The 21,829-nt window shown below is 34.4% G+C and overlaps 1 protein-coding gene across 2 annotated transcripts in view; it reads left to right on the forward strand.

The window, feature by feature from the left end:
• Positions 1–21,829, forward strand: part of SH3GLB1 (SH3 domain containing GRB2 like, endophilin B1) — a 44,223-nt gene that overhangs the window by 8,765 nt on the left and 13,629 nt on the right. Inside the window, exons 2-8 of one of the 2 annotated variants that reach the window (XM_074381141.1) lie at positions 2,746–2,887; positions 6,506–6,634; positions 9,014–9,147; positions 10,765–10,857; positions 15,449–15,535; positions 17,136–17,159; positions 21,617–21,706. In XM_074381141.1, the coding sequence (XP_074237242.1) occupies positions 2,746–2,887; positions 6,506–6,634; positions 9,014–9,147; positions 10,765–10,857; positions 15,449–15,535; positions 17,136–17,159; positions 21,617–21,706 (699 nt within the window). The remainder of the gene's footprint in view (positions 1–2,745; positions 2,888–6,505; positions 6,635–9,013; positions 9,148–10,764; positions 10,858–15,448; positions 15,536–17,135; positions 17,160–21,616; positions 21,707–21,829) is intronic. The other variant, XM_003943268.4, reaches the window with a different exon arrangement.

A 21,829-nucleotide genomic window follows, 5' to 3' on the forward strand; every position in this document is an offset into this window, starting at 1 on the left:
TCACTAAAAATATATATTTAGTGATATACCTGGGAAGCAGTATCATGAGAGTCACAAAGAAAATATTAAATAATTAAGCAAACAGGCCTTTTTACCTGAAGATTGAAATGCTTTATTTTCCAAATAATTACCTTTCTAATTGCTGATTTGCCTGAAATACTGTCAGGAGAAAACTTGCCCTAAACCCCAATTTGCATCAGATAAACTCAGTGACTAATTTATTTTATTTTATATTTATTTATTTTATTATTAATTTATTAATTTGAGATAGGGTCTGGCTCTGTCACCCAGGATGAAGTGCAGTGGAGTGCAGCTGGGACTACAGGTGTGCACCACCATACCTGGCTAATTTTTTGTATTTTTTTTTGTAGAGGCGTGGTTTTGCCACGTTGCCTAGGCTGGTCGAGAACTCCCGAGCTCAAGTGATCTTCCTGCCTTAGCCTCCCAAAGTGCTGGAATTACAGGCGGGAGCCCCTGCTCCTGGCCATAAATACTGATTTTAAATTATTGATCTGCTAATTTTTCTATTAATCTGTTCTTAGTTATTAACTATAAAGGATTTCTACAGAGAAATTAATATTTAATATGTGTGAAGGTGATGCCAATGAGCTTATAGAAATTGTGCAACTGGAAGATAAATCATCAGAACTATAATCTTTCCTTAGATCCTAACATAGTTCATACCATTTTTGTTACCTACTCAGAGATGCTGTTTCTCTAACTACCCCCATCTCACACTCCTCAAACTCCTGCTCCCCTGTCTAGGCCCAAGTTGCCCATCCCTCCCCCACTGAAGCCTTCCCTGTTTCTCCTGCTCTCCCTCTCCCTGAAGAATGAATTCTTTCTCTGTATGTGGATTTATGTCACTCAGAAACAATAAAACCAACCATGTTGGTCCTCTCTTTACTATCTTTGTATCTTTATATCCTTATTATCAAATTATTTATCTATTCTCTGTCTTTGCCATTAAAATGTAAGCTTCCTAAGAACAGAAACCGTATCTATTTTGTTGGCTGCTGAAACCCATGCATTTAGAAGACTGCCCAACACATTCGTAAGTGCTTAATAAGTATTTGTTGAAGGAATAAATGAAATGTACAAACAAATGGATATACTTGCTTATCAAAGGGAAATCTGTGCATGCGGTTTCAATTTTTAAGGTGCTAAGTGAAGAATTTTTTTTTAGATCATTCTTTATAGATGATGTTCACCTGAGTGAAAGGTAGTTGCTTTATCTGGGAGTAATTTTAAATAGCCATTGGTGGTAGACCTTTAACATATAAAATTCTAGTTGGAGGTCTGTTGCTTAGAACCTTCAGGGATCTGTAAAGAATACCAGGTTTTCTTTTAAGAATGAGGTTGCATAGTTTATCCAGCTGGCCTTGGGATCAGTGTTTACTTTTGCTCAGTGCCCAATCCTGCAACTACACTGCAAGTTTATGGGCTCAGGCAATAGCTTTGGAACTGCTATTTTCAGTTCCACCCATTGGGTCAGGGGCTGGGGCTTTAGACCACTCTCAAAAAGACCCAAGGTTTTACAAAAGCTATATAAATTGTTATTTCTAGTCCTCAAAGAGGACCCTCAGTGGAGATGGTAACCAGAAATCTAAGAATAAAATTCTAGAGGACCCTTCAGTTTAAGGTGTTGATAATAACCTGCAAGTATTAAACCAAGAAAGATGCTGAAAGAAATCCTAAAACTCAGAAAATAGAGCAGCAAAAGAGATTTTTAAGAAATGAAAGGAGAAAAAGGCAAGGTGAACACTGTTTTGTCAGCTAGAAGTGAGTCATTACTGAGCATAGAATTAGTGCTGATGATTTATCTGTGTTAAGATGGGAGAAAGCCACATATTCTAGAGGAAAACGATGCATGATAAACAACTTGAGTCATCACCTCTAATGCTTAATTAAAAGTACCCAGAAGGCTCTAGATGTACACAGAATCTTTTTACCTTTTTATTATTATATAGGCAATACTATCTTTCCTCATATACCGGTATATCGAATAATAAAAACGGATTTGTTGAGTATGTTTAACCACTTGTATGACCTTTAAAAGACATCTTCATAGTATGAATAGGATATGTTCCAAAAGTTAGTCTATAAATAAATTGCTGGAACATATCCTCAAAAAACAACTTAAATGACAGGTTTTATGGTATGTTCTGGGAAACTATTTAACTAGGTGTGATTAAAGTGCCAATAATAAACCACAATAAACATAAACAGCCCTTTTAAAACTTAATAATTACAAGGCACTGAACAAAGTGACTTGCATACACAAGTCTCTCTTTTATAAGAGAGGGTACTAAAGAAGAAATATTCAATACCTTGTTCAGGTCACACAACAAGCAGTGAAGTCAAGATTTGAATTCAGATCCAACTGACTCAGAGCTCTTACTCCTTATCATTATCCTAGTCTACCTAGGATAAGTAGTTGAAATAGTTGCATGCGTTATATACTAAGTATTCTTAAATTTTCTATAGAATTCACACCATACATTTTAGCAAAACTAAGGATATGTGATGACTAAGGTAAGGTCATCCACAAAAGAGATATGGGATAAATTGCCATAGGGGCAAAAAAGCATTCATAAACACTGACTTACAAAGCTGGAACATGGTTATTTGTATGTATAGGATTGTTTAGCTTTTAATTTGTTTTTGTTTTTTTTTAACTTAATGATATGATTCCCTAAAATTAATTTGCAGTATATTTAATTTTTGTTTTACAATCAATAACAGTTCACAGAAGAAAAGCTTGGCCAGGCTGAGAAGACAGAATTGGACGCTCACTTAGAGAACCTCCTTAGCAAAGCTGAATGTACTAAAATATGGACAGAAAAAATAATGAAACAAACTGAAGTGTTACTGCAGCCAAATCCAAGTAAGAAATTCTACCTCTTATCTACCTTAAGTACTATTAGCGGGTTTTTAAATGTTAAAAAAAACTTTTAAATGGCTATCTGAAAACAGGATTTTTTTTAATTGTAGCTTCAGGGTCTGTGGGGATTTTTTGTGTGTGCTTTTGTGAAGAGGAGGTGATAAACACTTATGTACTCTGACATATTTTAAAACTACATTTTTCAGTCTATAGAATCCTCATAAAAATCTCAATTTTAGGCTGGACTTGGTGCTTCATGCCTGTAATCTCAGCACTTTGGGAGGCCAAGGCAGGCAGATCACAAGGTCAAGAGATCGAGACCATCCTGGCCAACATAGTGAAACCCCATCTCTACTAAAATACAAGAATTAGCTGGGCGTGGTGGTGCGCACTTGTAGTCCCAGCTACTTGGGAGGCTGAGGCAGGAGAATTGCTTGAACCTGGGAGGCAGAGGTTGCAGTGAGCTGAGATCGCACCACTGCACTCCAGACTGGTGACAGAGCAAGAGTCTGTCTTAAAAAAAAAAAAAAATCTCAATTTTAGCAGTGACTTTGAATTTTAAGAGTTATGAGGAGCTATGTATATAAATGTGTTTTTCTTTTTCATCTAGGGAAGAATTGTTCCTAGATAATTAAGACAAAGTTATATAGATGCTTAAATAGGTACCTTTTTTATGTTTAAGTTTTACATTTTCACATAAATTATTTCATTTGATCTTCAGACAACTATAAGATTTTCAGATTAGTCAGCTCAATAACCTTGCAGTTAAGGTGCACAATAATTGTTTAGTGAATGAAACTCATGAGTTAGCATCTTGTCCAATGTAGCATAGCCAATTAGAAGTGGAAATTGGACTAGAACCAGGTGTATCAACATCCAGTCTTTTCAGTGTGAGCTTTGCATATCAAAACGGAAGAACAAAGGTACAATGTATGCTTTCCTGTTTGCCCCAGTGTTGCTTGGGACCATGTTGTGATATGCTGTAGTCTTACTTTTAGATACTAACTTAAACTCCAAGCACTATACAAATATTAGTAACTCTCTATAATTTTAGTTAAATGGTAGTGACTTTTTAAATAAGGCTTTTGATTGAAAAATGTAACTGTTGGGTTCTATGCTCAGTACCTGGGTGATGGGTCCATGTGTACCTCAAACTTCAGCATCATTCAATACACCCAGGTAACAAACCTGCATGTGTACCCCTTGAATCTAAAATAAACGTTGAAAATAAATAAAATAAGCTTTTTACACTTAAAGTGAGTCCTAATGTCTTTGGACACCATTTAATATTTTTTATTCATTTAAGGCCATTTAAATTATATACTCTGGCACTTTTTTAAAGTAATAGACATTTTTCCTCTTGTTCTAAATGGCAAATAAGCTTATTTACAACTGGTAAACAGGGAAATAAAATACAATTCCCTCCTGCCCCTGTTTTGTGTCAGGAAGTAGTAGTAAAAATCGTTTTTGTTTTTTGTTTGCGCTCTGGTTTTGTTTTTTTTGTTTTTGTTTTGTTTTGAGACAGAGTCTCACTCTGTCACCCAGGCTGGAGTGCAGTGGCATGATCTTGGCTCACTGCAACCTCCACCTCCCGGGTTCAAGCGACTATCCTACCTCAGCCTCCCAAGAGTGGCTGGGATTACAGGGTGTCTGCCACCACACCCAGCTAATTTTTATACTTTTAGTAGAGATGAGGTTTCTCCATCTTGGCCAGGCTGGTCTTGAAGTCCTGACCTCAGGTGATCCGCCCACCTCGGCCTCTCAAAGTGCTGGGATTACAGTCATGAGCCACCGTACCCAGCCAGTGCTCTAGTTATTAAGTTACATAGATTTTGAGTAGCCAAACCCAACCCTCCTTTTCTTGTAATTCATATGTTGTTTACAGTGTCTGATCTTCTGGAAATGGGTTTTTCAAAAATATGTTATGCAGAAATACATATTGCATTTGTAGCAGAATTACATGCATATTTTAAGATTTTATTATAACCTATTGAGATTAAATATTTATTAATATACCAAATATTTTATTAACTGAATGAAGTCAACATAATATTCCATTTTAAACTTTTGACCAGCTAGGTAGAAAAGCACTCAAAATTAAGAATCAGAGTAAAGAAACGAAGTTTTGGGGTTTTTGTTTTTTTTTTTTTTTCTTGGGGGAGGGAGACAGAGTCCCAGTCTTTTGCCCAGGCTGGAATGCAGTGGCAGCACAGTCTCTGCTCACTGTAAGATCCGCCTCCTGGATTCAAGTGATTGTCCTGCCTGGGATTACAGGCATGTGCTACCACACCTGGCTCTTGTTTGTATTTTTTTTTTTTTTAGTAGAGATGGGGTTTCACCACATCAGCCAGGCTGGTCTCAAACTCCTGGCCTTAGGTATTCCTCCCACCTCGGCTTCCCAAAGTACTGGGATTACAGGCATGAACCACCATGCCCAGCCAAAAATGAAGTTCTGAAATATAACTAGTATATTCTAAGTGTTTATGTTTTAAAAAAACTCTTTTTGGTTTTAACTGTTCAAAGGTATTTAATTTCTGCTTTAAAACTTCTGATTTTACACTAGAATCTACCACAAAAGCAAGTATTATTGCCATACTCTATTATTTGTATTATAACAAACCCTTTACCAACTCCTGAAGCGTTTCTGTTACTGGTTCAGCTCATTTTTGAAATTTTCAGTGCACTGTGTGAAACTTCTTCATGTGTAGGAATCTATGTGAGGTACTTATAAGGACACTATTTGACTTAGCTTCAATTTATACTTAATCGTTACTTCTGTAAACTTAAGCCATTTTCTCATTTGTTTCTGAAATACCTCTATGTCGGACAGCATTGTAAATGTTAATGTATATGGTCTTAAACATTTTGCTTACCAAGTGTTTATTCAGCTTTTATTGTTTTTTTCCCCCTTTCCATTTGTTCTAATGTTCTCTTATGGCATTTAACCTTTAGTATTTTAAACTTATTTTTAATGGTGAAATCTTTTGAGTGAATGCATGCTCAGAGATAATATATACATACTTGTATACTTCAAACATAAATTAAAGCTAAGGCATCATATTGCTAATCTGTCTGTAGCCTATTCCATGCCTGGATTGTTCTATTGCTTAAGCACTGTGTCTATATTTAGACTCTAGGCAAGAAAAAGAGAGAGCAAATGCTCATGCTAAAGCTGTCAGATGTAAGTCTTAGGTTCTTCTAGGTACTTTATATTCATATTTTCCTAGCCAGAAATCCCGATTTTTAAATTATGAATTTACATTCAGAATAAAAATTAGAGTTAAACTGCTAAAACAGGGCAAAGATACCTTCAATAAATATTAAGTGAATTAATGATTCCTGTTCTAGAATTTAAAATCTTGTAGAATAATCAAATAATAAGTTTACTTTTATTTTAAAATGCTTTTGTGCCCAGATATTTTATCAAATTTCCAAAATATAATTTTTTAATTATATAATAGTCTAACAAAATTTAAAATATGTGTTTATTAAGATATGAGCTTGAATGAATGCTAACTTTATATTTAGCAGATAATAGATGGCTGCTGATAGGGAAGCAAAACAATCTTTTAATTAGTTTGGCTTCTTAGAAATCGTTGGTAATTTTAACCTTTCTCCTAGATGCCAGGATAGAAGAATTTGTTTATGAGAAACTGGATAGAAAAGCTCCAAGTCGTATAAACAACCCAGAACTTTTGGGACAATATATGATTGATGCAGGGACTGAGTTTGGCCCGGGAACAGCTTATGGTAAGTGAAAAGCAAAAAGTTCTAATAAGGGATATCTTTATATTTAGATTTATTAGAGCTGTTATTAACATATTAGAATTTATTTTAACTTCAAATTTGTTAGGTTAAAAATTATTGATGAAGTGAGAAATACAGGCAAATAATCTTTCTTAGTGCTTATTTTATATTAAAGATACTTGGCACATAGTGCTTGAACAAATCAGTGCTTTTTTTATAATTTTGCAATAATGTCAGTAACCAGAAAATATTAATGATTGTTATCTCTGGATGTTTGGATTACATTTCATTTCTATTTTCCTCTTATGTATTTCAAACTTCCTGTAGTCGTGGTTTAGTTACAACAGCTTTATTAGTTGCTGCGCAGACTTTAAATTAAACATCTTTATTGTTACTCTGATCTGATTTTCTCATAACATGAGACCATTACAGATTTCAGTAGTTTTTCCTGTTGTTTATGTCTAATAATTGTCTTTATTAATACATCTGCAAGATACTGGTCTTTATTTGGGTATGAAATGGTAGGTATATATTTCTACACATAGTTCTGATTTACAGAATAGTTTACAAATTTTAGGATTAAATGAATTTTAAATTTCAGTAGTTATCTTTATGTCGGAAGGAAATAACCTAAATACCAATGCCACTAATCCTTTAACAGGCTTTTTTAGATACACAACTTTGAAACTTCTACATTATATTGAAACTTCTACATTATGTTCTTCAGAATCTAATTTTTAAGTCTGAAAATGCTTAAACTTCAAAATAAAATTATTTCTGAATTTAACTGTTAATTTTTGGAAAAGCATTATACATTAAACAGATGTTTTATTGCCTACTTGTGCAGCTCAGTTAGATGCTGGGATCATAAAGGTATATGACAGAGACCCAGCAGCCCCTTTCCTTCACCAGGCTGAAAAAGATTTTAGCAGAGCCTGAACATGAGTAAAGGTTTATAGATTTTCTTCTCATTTAAATCTGTTTGTACCTCTAGTAATTCCAGTGAATGTACCCTGGTTATTAGAATTGGGCTTTGTGAACCTATTACCTTGTTAGTAATTAATAACTAAAAATTGAGTATCCCAGGCATGGGCTTAGCATTATATAGTATATATTTTTACATATTACTGAAGTAAATTCTCATTATGTTCTGCATTTAAGATAAATTATATTACCTTCATTTTAAAGACAGGGAAACAAGTTTGGAAAAGTTAAATAATTAATCCACAATCACATAGCTAGAATAGTCATTCAAATAAAGATCTGTCTATATCCAGTGACAAAGCTCTTAACTACTATCCATATTACCTTCCTTACCAGTCAGATCCAAACTTATTCTAACATCAAGGGATTAAGATTCACAAAGCTAAAGCTTATTAGAAGTAAAACTAGAAGTGGAACCCTGATATTGGGATTTCCTTTCTTTCTGTTCTACTCTCTACCTCTACTTTCCTACTGTACTTGTCTTATTTAAGTATCAGAGTATATATATTGCAAAAGCATGGATTTGTTTTTAACTTATTGGTATAAACTATTACTTATAGATATTTGAGATGATAAGTGCAAGAATGTAGAAACAGAGGACAAATTGTGACTTGATCTCTTGTAAGCATTATATTTTTATAAGTATAACTATACTCACCCCTCAGTATCCATGGGGGATTGGTTCCAGGCCCCCTCCTCCCGCCACCCTAAGTATACCAAAATCCATGGATACTCAAGTGCCTTGTATAAAATGGCACAGTGTTTGCATATACCTATGCACATCCTTCCTTATACTTTAAATCATTTGAATGTAAATGCTATATAAATAGTTGTTACGCTGTATTTTTTAGGGAATAATGACAAGGGGGAAAGTCTGTACATGTTTGATACAAAGGCAACCATCTTTTTTTTCTTTTCTTTTCTTTTTTTTTTTTTTTTAAATAGTAACAGGCCCTGCTGTGTTGCCCAGGCTGGCCTTAAACTCCTGGACTCAAATGATCCTCCTGCCTCAGCTTCAGAGTAACTGGGACTACAGTCACATGCCACCACTGTGCCTGGCTCCTTGGCCATCTTTATGTTTTTCTGAATATTTTTGATCTGTGGTTGGTTGAGTCCATGGATGCAAAAACCTTAGATACACAGGGCCATTGGTAGAATTGGTACAATTATGTATGTTACAATAGGAAGTTCATCTTTATCTCCTTCATTTAGACATTTATACTCTTAAATTTACTTTTAAAATAAAACTACCTTAATTACAGTAATTCTATTTTATTTTACTTAAGCAAACAAGTAACAGTTAACTTTTAAACAGACCAAATTGCTGATTTATCTTTACATGATTTTATTTTCTGATATTACCAGACAATGATTTTAAAAAATTATTTTCCTTTGCAGGTAACGCCCTTATTAAATGTGGAGAAACCCAAAAAAGAATTGGAACAGCAGACAGAGAACTGATTCAAACATCAGCCTTAAATTTTCTTACTCCTTTAAGAAACTTTATAGAAGGAGATTACAAAACAATTGCTGTGAGTTGAAAAATGTCTCCTTTATTTAGTAAAATAATTTAGATAATATAGTTACTCTTTTTAATGAGTAATTTGGCCTCTTAAAGACTGTGTAGATGTAGTGGATTGCAAAATTAAATAATCTGGGTAGGTGCATGTTCAACCAGAACACAAAATTAAACCAAAATAAAGGACTCTGATATATTTACTCCGTTTGTGTATTCTACAGTGTTATTGAGATGCTTTTATCCCTTTTCATTTATTACCAACCCTAAAAATCTATAGAGAGGTTCCTGGAATGATTGTGAAAGTATGGTCTAAAATATGACCATGTAGTGATAGAGAATGAAAATTTTCTAAATTTTTGCGAAGCTGCTCTTTATTATAAATACTTCAAACTTTAATTTGCAGATTTCTTATTACAATATATTATAGAAACTTTCAATAGGTTCACAATGGATTTGTCTCTATATAAACAAGTATTTGGCTTGAGACAGAAGAACTACTAAGTTAAAGTATAATTTAAAAGATACTAGTGGCTGGGCAAGTAGCTCACACCTGTAATCCTAGCACTTTGGGAGGCTGAGGTGGGCAGATCATTTCAGGTCAGGAGTTCGAAACTAGCCTGGCCAACATAGTAAAACCCTACCTCTATTAAAAATGCAAAAAAATTAGCCAGGCATGGTGGCAGGCACCTGTAATCCCAGATACTCCGGAGGCTGAGGCAGGAGAATTGTTTGAACCCAGGAGGCAGAGATTGCAGTGAGCTGAGATACTCCGGAGGCTGAGGCAGGAGAATTGTTTGAACCCAGGAGGCAGAGATTGCAGTGAGCTGAGATCATGCCAGTGTACTCCGGCCTGGGTGACAGAGTGAGACTCAATCTCAAAAAAATAAAAAAAGATAATAGCTTGTCAGTGGGGTGAAATTAAGCAAATTTAATTATAATAAACTTACATATTATACAGAAGCTTGAAATTCCCTGAAGAATTCTAAGATACTATACTGTTTATTCATTATTCTGCGAATTTGAAATTCTGTTTTGGACTGGTTAGGTTGTATTTGGTGCTATGACACATTAAGAGTAGCCTGCACAATCCCTGAGGTAGAACACCAGGCATCAAGGAACCTTGCCCCAGGCCCATACTTCCTTCTTTGTAGGCACTTTCTAGATAATCTGAAACAATTCGAAACAGTTTTTCAGTCTGGCTACTAATGACTTTGGGGCTGCATAATTCCTTGTAGAGACAGACTGTCTTGTGGAATGTTTGACAGCATTTCTGGCTTCTGGCTAGCAGACACCAATAACATCCCTCCCCCAGTTGTGACAACCAAAATGGCATTGTCAAATGTTCCCGAGGTGGGGATGGTATGACAAAATATTAAAACTGATATTCCTTTGTTTCCATCATCACCTGCCATCTTTACCAGACATTTGTAGTGTTTCAGTTATTTTAGAATTTAAAACAGTAACAAGGGGGTGGGGCGACAGATACCTGAAAGGTCACTCTATAGCCAATTTGGTAATCATAGATCTTTATCAAATGATACATATGTTTACTAGGGAATAATACCTTAAATGCGTATGCTCTTACAGGAATTTAGCATCTTAGCCTTTATTTTTTTTTCTGTATTTATAGAAAGAAAGGAAACTATTGCAAAATAAGAGACTGGATTTGGATGCTGCAAAAACCAGACTAAAAAAGGCAAAAGCTGCAGAAACTAGAAATTCAGTAAGTAAATAGAAAAATATTTTTTATTAATAACTTTAAGATTTGTAAAATACTGGCCAGGCAGTGTCTCATGCCTGTAATCTCAGCACTTTGGGAGGCCAAGGTGGGTGGATCACAAGGTCAGGAGATCGAGACCATCCAGGTTAACACGGTGAAAGCTTGTCTCTACTAAAAATAGAAAAAATTAACCAGGCGTGATGGCACATGCCTGTAGTCCCAGCTACTCGAGGGCTGAGGCAAGAGAATCACTTGAACCTGGCAGGCAGAGGTGTTGCAGTGAGCCGAGATCCTGCCACTGCATTCCAGCCTGGCCAACAGAGCAAGACTCCGTCTCAAAAAAAAAAAAAAAAAAGAAAAGAAAAGATTTGTAATATACCATGAAAGATACAGATGAGAACATAACTTTAGGAGCTTGTTTTTGTGCTTCCTAAACAAATTCATCAGAACTTAGTACATCCAAATCAGTGTAAAGTAGTCATATCAAAAGATGATATTCATGGCCAGGCACAGTGGCTCATGCCTGTTACCCAACACTTCGGGAGGCTAAGGCAGGCAGATGACTTGAGCCCAGGAGTTTGAGACCAGCCTGGGCAACATGGAGAAATGCCATCTCTACAAAAAGTACAAAAATGTACAAAAATGGTGGTGCACACCTGTAGTCCCAGCTTCTCAGGAGACTGAGACGGGAGGATCTTGAGCATGGGGAGTGGAGGTTGCAGTGGGCTGAGTTTGTGCCACTGCACTCCAGCCTGGGTGACAGAGCAAGATCCTGTCTTAAAAAAAAAAAAAAAAGCGATATTTTGCTATACAGCTACTGCTAAAAAATAAAAACTGGTAGCTCCTAATGCTGTGTCATGTTTTTTTAAATATCCTTGGTGGTAGCAGATATTTTTGGAGACAGAATTATTATAATTGGAAATAACAAAAAGCATAATAATTAAGATGAGAATCAAGTTTGAGAATACTTGTATGTGGCTTAAAAATTAGATCAGTATCCTTTTCACATACTACAAACTAAAAATGTTCACCAAGAATAGTTCCAAAACCATTCAAACAAACAGTGGCAATTTGGACTTTTAGGCAGCAAAGCTGAGTGAGAGGAAACTCATTTGGATAAATAAATTCTAGTTTATGTTTCAGAAAATCAACCTCAGAATAGTTTGTTGTTGTTGTTGTTGTTGTTGTTGTTGTTGTTGTTGTTGTTGTTTTGAGAGTCTTGCTCCATCACCGGCGCCAAGCTGGAGTGCGGTGGTGCAGTCTCAGCTCATTGCAACCTCTGCCTCCCAGGTTCAAGCAATTCTCCTGCCTCAGCCTCCCAAATAGCTGGGACTACAGGTGCATGCCACCACACCCAGCTAATTTTTGTATTTTTAGTAGAGATGAGGTTTCACCATGTTGGCCAGGATGGTCTAGTCTATCTCTTGATCTCGTGATCCACCCACCTCAGCCTCCCAAAGTTCTGGGATTACAGGCATGAGCCACCACGCCCGGCCCAGAATAGTCTTAAAATTGAGTAGGTGTATGTTAAATATAGTAATTAAATTTTTCTTCAAAGACTTTATAAGTTTTTTAATCAAAGTTATACTGTCCATATTTTCATTCCAAAATTTGAAAACATTAATCAGATTTGAATTGGTATACCTTTAAAATAGTACAAAATAAACCAAGTATGAATTTGTTGGGATGCTAACAAGCTAATTCTTAATTTGACCTATGGCATGATATTACCCCTGCCTTCTGTTTCCAAGTCACTACCACTGCCAACATCAAGAATGATTGCCTCAATGAGCATATTACTGCAGTGCTGGTAGAAGTCTTGTAGTTCTCTTGTTTGGGGATTAAAAGGTTGAAAACTGGTTTAGAGTGAAATTTAAAATTGATTAACTTGGTATTGGGTAGTAATGTCTTATGAACTACCCCATACCTTGTATGAGCAGAATAAGTTGTTTTTTTCTATGTTTTTTTTTTTCTTTTTTGGAGACACTGTATTAGATACTGCTAGAGAAGAGCTATCTTTGATAAGACATTAATTCCAAATTCACTGGCATTTTCACTTCACAGTTTATCATTACATCATCATCACAAATAACAAAACTTCCCTAAACAGACTGTCTGCAGCATCCGAACTTTGAAAATGAACACTGTAGATAGCAGGAGACCTTGAATTCTTTTATTAGTTTCTAGTTGCTAATAATGAATTTGAAAAGTAAATTATAAACTGTTTTTTAAAGACGGTAACTTCATAACCAGGGAAAAAACTTAAGGATCATTTGGAAATATATATGTAACTGGGATAGAATCTCTGTATTCAAGATGCCTATATGTGCTCAATGATGATTGTGGAATAAAAATACTGTTGTCAAGTTTCAGTACAAAACTTTGTTTAATAAGCACTATTGCTGATAGTCTGCTTTTCTACCTGGAAAAGTACCAGAAAGCACATATAGATTTAACAGTGTACAAAGTCCTTTAATATTTCTAAATTATTTTACCACTGCTCTTAAAATATGTAGAACCTGAATATAATAGTAGACCAATTTTGAGAGATGTTTCCTTTTGAGATATCTAGAAAAGATCTTGGCAGTTTTTCTCTGCTGTGTAGTTTTGAGGATAAAGGTTTTTTTCTATGGGAATTTATGTTTAAAGTAAAAGATGATACAAATGATTTTATTCAGCTCAGCAATTTTATTTATACACAGCTCCTCTAGAACTTATATATTACATAAAGCAAAATTTAACTATAGCTAAACACTAAAGTTTTAGTCTAGACAGAAAGTCTTATTTCCTGATTTTAATTGTATTTTTCCCCTAGATAACCAATTCATTTTTCTTCAAACTTTATAGCCGTAAGTCTGAAATACTTTGGGAAGGGAAAGTTCTCTTAGTTTATTATTACGTAAAGTCTGGAGGTATGCCTGTATTTGGTGATCCTTTTTTACCCTCTTTATTTTACCCTCTTTATTACCCTCTTCCATTTACTTGAAGCGTACAAAAGAATAGAAATCACTAGGAGTTTGGGTTTGCTTTTTTTTCCTTCTTTGATACATTTCCTGGTTCCTAGTTGGCAACTGAAGTGGTTAATCTAACCTTAGACTTACTTTGATTTCACTTCTTTATAAATTTTCATGGATGAATTGTTTTGTAACTAGTTACTCTGATATCAAAGTTTGGGATCTATCCACATTGGGACTTTTTGAATAGTTTGCTTCCTTGTGACTTTTTTTAAATTCTGTATTTATTGAATGCTAATTTTGTGCAAGATACTCTACTGAGTAGTTCATAGATAAATGATGTAAAATTCTCTGCTGCCCTCAGTTCACAATCTGGTGTAACACATCAAACTTTTTGATGATTTAGCTCTATCAGTAAAAAAAATTCTACTTATATCTAATACTGCTTTTTATCAGTTAGCATATTGAAGAATGATAAAGCAATATCAAAGGCATTTCTCAAAAATATACCAATTAAGCAGAAAAAAGAAATCCTACTTTAAGGTTTCACAGTAAACAAAAATACAGTTTTGAAAAAGATTGTATATATGATAAAACATACCAGAGAAGCAAGAACAAAAATAACTACAGGTTGAGTATCCCTAATCGAAAAATCCAAAATCTGAAATGCTCTAAAATATGAAGTTCTTTCAGTGCCAATATGATGCTCCAAAGAAATGCTTATTGGAGCTTTTCACATTAGGGTTGCTCAGCCAGTGCTGGTAGAAGTCTTGTAGTTCTCTTGGTTGGGGGATAAAAAGGTATAATGCAAATATTCCAAAACCGGAAATCTGAATCACTTCTGGCCCCAGGCATTTTGCCTAAAGGATACACAGCTGTAATGCATTTCAATGATAAGGCACCTACATTTTCTAATTTTAGTCTAATGTAAACTTAAAAAATATTTTATAGTTTTAGTAATGCTAAAGATAAAAATCAGCTGGTTTCAGAGTTCCGCAGTATTTAGTGGTTTAAAGTTGTTTTGGGATATCCAAATTTGATGGAAAATATTTCTTCAAGTAACATATAGTAAACTTAAGCTTTTCCACAGTAGTCTAAATCTTTAATCTGTAAACTCAATAAATTTAGAGCATCCTCATATAACCTTTAAGTACATATTTGAATTTAAAGTTTATTAGAAATACAAGGATTGACATGCCTTTAATATTTCTTCAGAGTATGCCAAGACCTGGCTGAGGCTGATTAAAACAGAGTGTAGCTGAAAGCATCATAAATTCATAAAATAGAAATGATCTTTGAATAGGAAAATTTGGGGTAGGCAGAAGGACTTTTTTAGTGAAAATTTAATAAAAATTTTAGGTAATTGGCAGTTTTAAAAATGATATTTTCCCTAAATGATTCTCATTTAAAGTCAAGCATCAACATATTTTGTTTTGAAAATTTGAATTTGGGGGAAAAATGAATAGGCACCACTATATGCAGTTTCATAGAACAATAATTATAGTGGAGTTTTTTTAAGTAGAAAAAATATTTTATTGGCTCTTTCGCTTGTTTAATGTGTTCTTTATCGTGCAGAAGTAATTTGTTTCACTGTGTTCATTGGTATAATGTGTTCTTTGTCTCTTACTTACGCACTTAAGCAACTAAACTCAGCTCGCCTTGAAGGAGATAACATTATGGTAAATTTCTCTTACGTGCTCAACTTCCTGCATGTAAAATGGCTGAAGGTTTGTTGGCCTACTGTGTTTTCTACATCTTGAATCAAAGTGCCTTCTCTTGCTATTAGCCGCATGTAAAATTGTAAAATAATTAGAACCGTGTAATCGTTATCTCTAACAACAAAAATACAAGGAAAAAATACTAGCCAAAGTGATACTGGAACTTCAAAAGAAATTTTATGTTCTAATTGCCAAATATGTTGTTTATACCAAATACAGATTTTGGAATATGAATTTATACATAAATATATAGTGCCTTTTTGCACTGAGTAAAAGATGCTAATTTAAGCTGGCATTTCATATTTTCACTTTTGGCAAAGAAAATTAAAAAATATACTTAAAGAAAGGTGTAAGGTAAACACATTGACTTTGCTGTTCAGTACCTCCATGATTTACCTTATTTTCACCCACACTCAACATAGAATTAATTTCTTCTTCCATTTCAGGCCAAGACAGACCCCAGTAGGTTAGGTACTCCTATAATGGCCAGGCTCATTCTCCATCCAGTGCTAACTCACTTAAGAAAGTTTTGGAATAGTGATAGCCTTGGGGAAGAATAGAGAATGCAAATTGTTTTATGGTATCCGGGGTATATGTTGAGCTTAGTTTGAGAAAATTTTTGAGCTATTAGAAGTTTCTTATTTTAGTAAAATTGAAAGTTGTAAAATCTGAACATAGCCAACAATTTGTGCACATTAGCCAATAAAAATATGTAGATATAGTGTGTTTTATTATATTTCTAGATACATTATTTCGTTAGAACTGACAAGGGACCTGCAGTACAACTAATAAATTGGCAATTAATTGGCTGCTTTCATTCACTAGCATTAAACTAAAAGCAGGAAAGTAATAGGAAAGATTATTGCACAGAATATATAAAATGCATTTTTGTTTTTGGTTTTTTTAAAACCAATTATTGAAGTCCTGGCTGAATTAGGGCTTACCTTAGATAGCAAGAGAAAGCAATAATGTTTTTCCATTGTCTTATCTATAGGTAAATGAAAAGGTGAAAATATTTCAGTCATTGCTAATTGCATATAAAGCATAGGTTTTCTTTTTGTCTCAGATAAAAACATAATTCTAAACAATGAACAAGACTTTGTTTCATGAATATTTGTTTTTACAATTAATGTAATCTGCTTACAGTAAAATACATTTACCGCTGGTAATTTTATATTTATTATATGTCCAGCTTACTGTTTCCCTCCAAAAAGGCCGTATTGGCATTCAGTGTCCATTAATCCTTGCTTTGCTTTATTTCCTAAAATTTTAGAATTTATACATAAATGAAAAATTTGAAATCATTTAGAACAAATCTCTAATTTTCCAGATGAGAATACTGGAGCTAAGAAAGATTAGGTATTCTAAATTTTGGGAAAACTGTTAATTTATAGACTTAGCATAAGATTTTTAAATTGATAAGTAATGACACATATAAAAGTCATATTTTCACAGTATGTTTAGTTACTACTGTGTTTAATCTATTAATATTATTCTGAAAAAGAGTATGCCATTTAAACAAATATTTATATTTTTCTATACTAAGTTGTAGAAAATAAATTCCAACTTTCACACTCTGTATTTTTCTCTAATTTTTAATGCTGGCTAGATTTGGGCAGAGGAAGTGACAAAAGTAAGTAAATTATTAAACTACAAAACTGTGAAACAAGAATTTAATTGTTTTGATTTAGTAAATATTTATTGGGCAACAGCCATGGGTCCAGTCACAGTCTGTGTTACCATATCTTATAAAATCTGAAAATGATGGATATGTTCAGGTCTCTTTAGCTAATAGAAGCTCTACCAAGCAGTTGAATGATCCTGCAGAGATGTAGTTTGCACACACACTGATAAATCTTAGATACTTGTTATGCTAAGTGGTAATCTTACAGTACCTTGCTATAGAAGGCAAGTGAAATGCTTGTTAATGGTTTTTTAAATAACAGTTTTTAAAATGTAAAATATAGTTAACACTGTGTCCTGTATCTTCAGATAGTTGGATCTATCATATTTCACACAAACGAATTTTTTTTTTTTGAGGCAGAGTTTCACTGTTGTCATCCAGGCTGGAGTGCAATGGTACGGTCTCGGTTCACTGCAGCCTATGCCCCCTGGGTACAAGTAATTCTTGTGCCTCAGCCTCCCAAGTAGCTGGGATTACAGGTGCCCACCACTATGCCTGGCTAATTTTTTGTATTTTTTGCAGAGATGGGGTTTCATCATGTTGGCCAGGCTGGTCTCGAAGTCCTGACCTCAGGTGATCCACCCACCCACGTCGGTCCCCAAAGCATTAAATACAGGACAGCAAATATTTGATTTTACTACAGTTAAGGTCATTATTATGAATATTTATTATTACACTGTTAACGACTGGATTCGTTGTTTTACAACTGTGTTGTCTCTTCCCTCAGTAACAGACTATTGCTACTAGAAGCTGTCTATATGACTGCTGCTAGCAGTTCTTCTGTGTTACCATTTCTAATCTTCTGTGGGCTCAGAAATCAAATAATTAAGCAAGAATTTAAGGAATAAAATTATAAACTATATTATATGCAGACTTGTTTCAAATGCTTTTTTAAGTCTTAAGAAGCATTTTTCATTTACTTCTTATGTTCAGGCCCACCAAACTCTGATCTCCACATGAGGATAACGCTGGGGACTGAGGACAGGTGGTGATTGTGAACCCTGACAATTAATAGCTTTATAAACTTTAACTTTTATTTTCTGGTTTTGTAGGATTGATTATACAGTCTGTTTTACGCCTAGGTTATAGAGCTATTGATTCTATGAATTGGATATCCAGTATGAAATTTTTGCCTTATGCTTTTATCTCCTTTGTGGAGTCTGTTCATCTATTTAGTTACAGTTCCACACTGGCTTCTGATTTCTCCCTGAATTTCTAGCATGAAAAAAGGCAGAGTAACACAGGAGAGAATATAGGTTGAACAAAAAAAAAACAGAATGTCTTCCTCCTTGGCGTAAAGGTACGCTAGAAAATTTCTGATTTGATTTTGTAATCTCTGCAACTTTAGGAAATACTTAATACAATACATGGGAAGAAACTCATGAAACAAATGTTCATGTTATATACATATACATAAAAATCTGAAGAAACATATCAATGGATTTGAGGGGTTTTTTTTTTCTTCTACACATCTCACTTCTGACATTTTTATAATTAAAAATGTATAAATGGCCAGGTGCAGTGGCTCACACCTGTAATCCCACCACTTTGGGAGGCTGAGGTCGGCAGATCACCTGCATTCAGGAGTTGGAGACCAGCCTGACCAACATGGTGAAACCCCGTCTCTACTAAAAATACAAGCTTAGCTGGGCATGGTATCCCAGCTACTTGGGAGGCTGAGGCAGGAGAACTGCTTGAACCCAGGAGGTGGAGGTTGCAGTGAGCTGAGATCAGCTATTGCACTCCCCAGCCTAGGCAACAAGAGCAAAACTCCATCTCAAAAAATAAATCAACATAAATAAATAAAATAAAAATGTATAAATGGTAAAACTGGAGTATTTTAAGATTTTAAGCCATATGTATATTAAGCAACACTGATCAAGATAATCACAGCAAATGCCTCAGAAGCATTACCAAATTTTTTTTATTGATTTATTATACTTTAAATTCTGGGGTACATGTATGGCTTACAGATACCCAATCCTGGTATCATGGGCCAACAGATTCTTGCCTGTCTTGCAGTTACATTAAAGCATTAAAAACTCTTCTGGCATACCTAACCGATGTTATGCTATCATGTAGTCTAGATCAGTTAGTCTAGTGGCAGTTATTTTTAGCAGTAGTTGGTCTTTTCCCTAGAGATTTTTTACAGGACAGAATATCAGCCCTTTTTTTAATCTATCTTTCTAATGTGGATCATTTTCTTCCAAAGTAAATTGATTATGCTGAACCTAATTTAGCCTCTCAGATCAATTATTATGATCAGTTATATATGTCAGAAGTATAGATGATTTGGGACATTTGACTTTGTTTGAAGCCACCCAGACATACACTGAAACTTGTTCAGGAAATGAGATGCCTTTTTTCCTGTCATCTACCTTCTCTAAATAAAGTCTAGATCATACAGAAGGACGTCCTAAGTTTTGTAACATGGTGCCTTTCTTCATGATTAAATATAACTCAAACCTAGAGAACTGATCCCTCATCCTTCATTTAATATTTTTTATTCAGTGTACTTCGCATGAAAACATTATTTTCACTTCAGTCTCAAGCTTCCTTGTCACCTTAATCTGCTACCTAGAGTTTACTTGCTTACACCTTACCCAGAAATAATGTCAATTAGTAGGATTTTCTGCCATTTCTTGGCCATTAAATGAAACTGTCCTTTCACAATCAAAGACCTACATGGACTAGCCTAGTTTACGTCTGAGGTGCATTTATTTTTGGTTTGCTGTAGTTACTAATGTTACTCAAACCCATTTTGTATTAAACCAAGCAGAACAGTAAATAGTGCAAATGTAACATTGACGTAATTGGTTTTCCTTAATGCTCTCCTTAGGAAGAACATTGCTTCTTTTTTTCTCCTGGGACTTTTTTCTACTTCATACTAGCTTTCACATGAAGCTTACTTCAGCCCTGCTGTCAAAACACCATGGGCTCTGGTTTTAGTCAAGTAAATGTAATTTCTACTTTTGATTTACTAAGTAATTTAAGCTTATTTCCATAAGTCCAAGCTAGAGGTTAATTCTTAGTCCTCTGCTAGGTTTGTTGCCAATGGGATGTCACAACAACTGATTACCTACTTTGCTGCTACTTCCTTGTGGACTGGCTCACTAGGTTAACTGATTATCTACTTTCCTGCTACTTCCTTATTGGACTGGCTTAATAGGTTAACTATTGCTACCAAAAAGGGTGAGGAGAAGAAGATGAGGCCTGAAAGGAAAAAGTTCATACCTTGTTTGTTTTTTGTTTTTTCACTTTTGTTATATCTTGGAAATGTCATAAATCATTTGCATAGGTGGAAAAAGCTGTTTGTGCTGGAGAGGTAGTCAAACGTATCATTGTAATGACGATGTTACCAATGATAATTCTCAATGGAAGATAAGCAAACTATTCTGAGTAAGCTGTGAGGTTTTATTTCTCTTTTCCACTTAATAACAACCAACTCTGCATAAAGGTTTGAGATGTTTTTGCCACTATGTGCCTTTTTTAGATCTTGTTGATTTTTCAGTAAACTGTTTGGTTGCAGCAGTAAGCCTCCTTTATCAGATGGCTGAAGCCAGTAGTGGCATACTATTATTTACATATCTTCTCAACTCCACAGTGTATGACTTCACCTTAGTAGCTGGAAATCAGCCATGGTGGGAGTATTTATGTCATGAAAATCTGGATATGAGAGCTTTTTTTTATTTCTTGGAGAAGAATTTAACAGCACACCGTTGATTGAAGTTCAATCATAACTTAAACTTTTTTAAACCCTAGTATATCTTAATAAGTTATATTTCTGCTTAAGGCATTTTTATGCATAGTTTGAAAAGAAACCTTAAAAGACATTTAAAATGTAAGACAGAATCCTTTGAATGAAACTAAAAACTGTGGTGATAGCAACAGGTGTTTAGCAGCTAAACATGAGGTAAAAATCCTGTGGCTTCACTCTAAAGTCTTGCATTTGAGACTGAGGACTATCTTTAATGTCAAAGTAAAAACTATGGTAATAATTGAGAATTTTATACTTGTAAAACCGGTCATCTTAAAATTTTATAAAATCTTAAAATTTAGCAAAATTTATAAAATAATAAAATTTAGAAAATTTATGGAACTATCTTTACTTTCCCATAGTAGTTTTTCTAGGCTCTTAAGAGTGGATCATTAAGCTTTAGTATAACAGATTCTTTTGAGTCAAGTACTGGAATCAGTTGTCCAGTTGAGTAACACAGAAAAGCTAAGGTCTAGAAATCAGGGGAGCATTTTAGATACAAAGCAGAACTGGGGAATTCCAATTATAACTTGAGGTTTTGATTAGATTTTTACTTGAGGTTGGTTTGGGGAATTTTTTTTAACTGTCTAAAATAAATGTATATAAGATAGTCTTCTAAAGAGATTCTAAAAGTATATTATAATTTAAGTCTGAACAGGAATTAAGAATAACTCAAAGTGAATTTGATCGTCAAGCAGAGATTACCAGACTTCTGCTAGAGGGAATCAGCAGTACACATGTGAGTATTCATTCATTGGAAATTCATTTGGAACAAGACTTTGGTAGTCCTAAGGCAATTTTGGGAGGAAAAACTCAACTTTTCAGTCATTTATCAAGGAAATTTAAGTTGAATTACTTTCCA

The sequence above is a fragment of the Saimiri boliviensis genome, chromosome 11 (genome assembly GCF_048565385.1).
Source record: "Saimiri boliviensis isolate mSaiBol1 chromosome 11, mSaiBol1.pri, whole genome shotgun sequence".
In the NCBI taxonomy this organism is placed as follows: Eukaryota; Metazoa; Chordata; class Mammalia; order Primates; family Cebidae; genus Saimiri; species Saimiri boliviensis.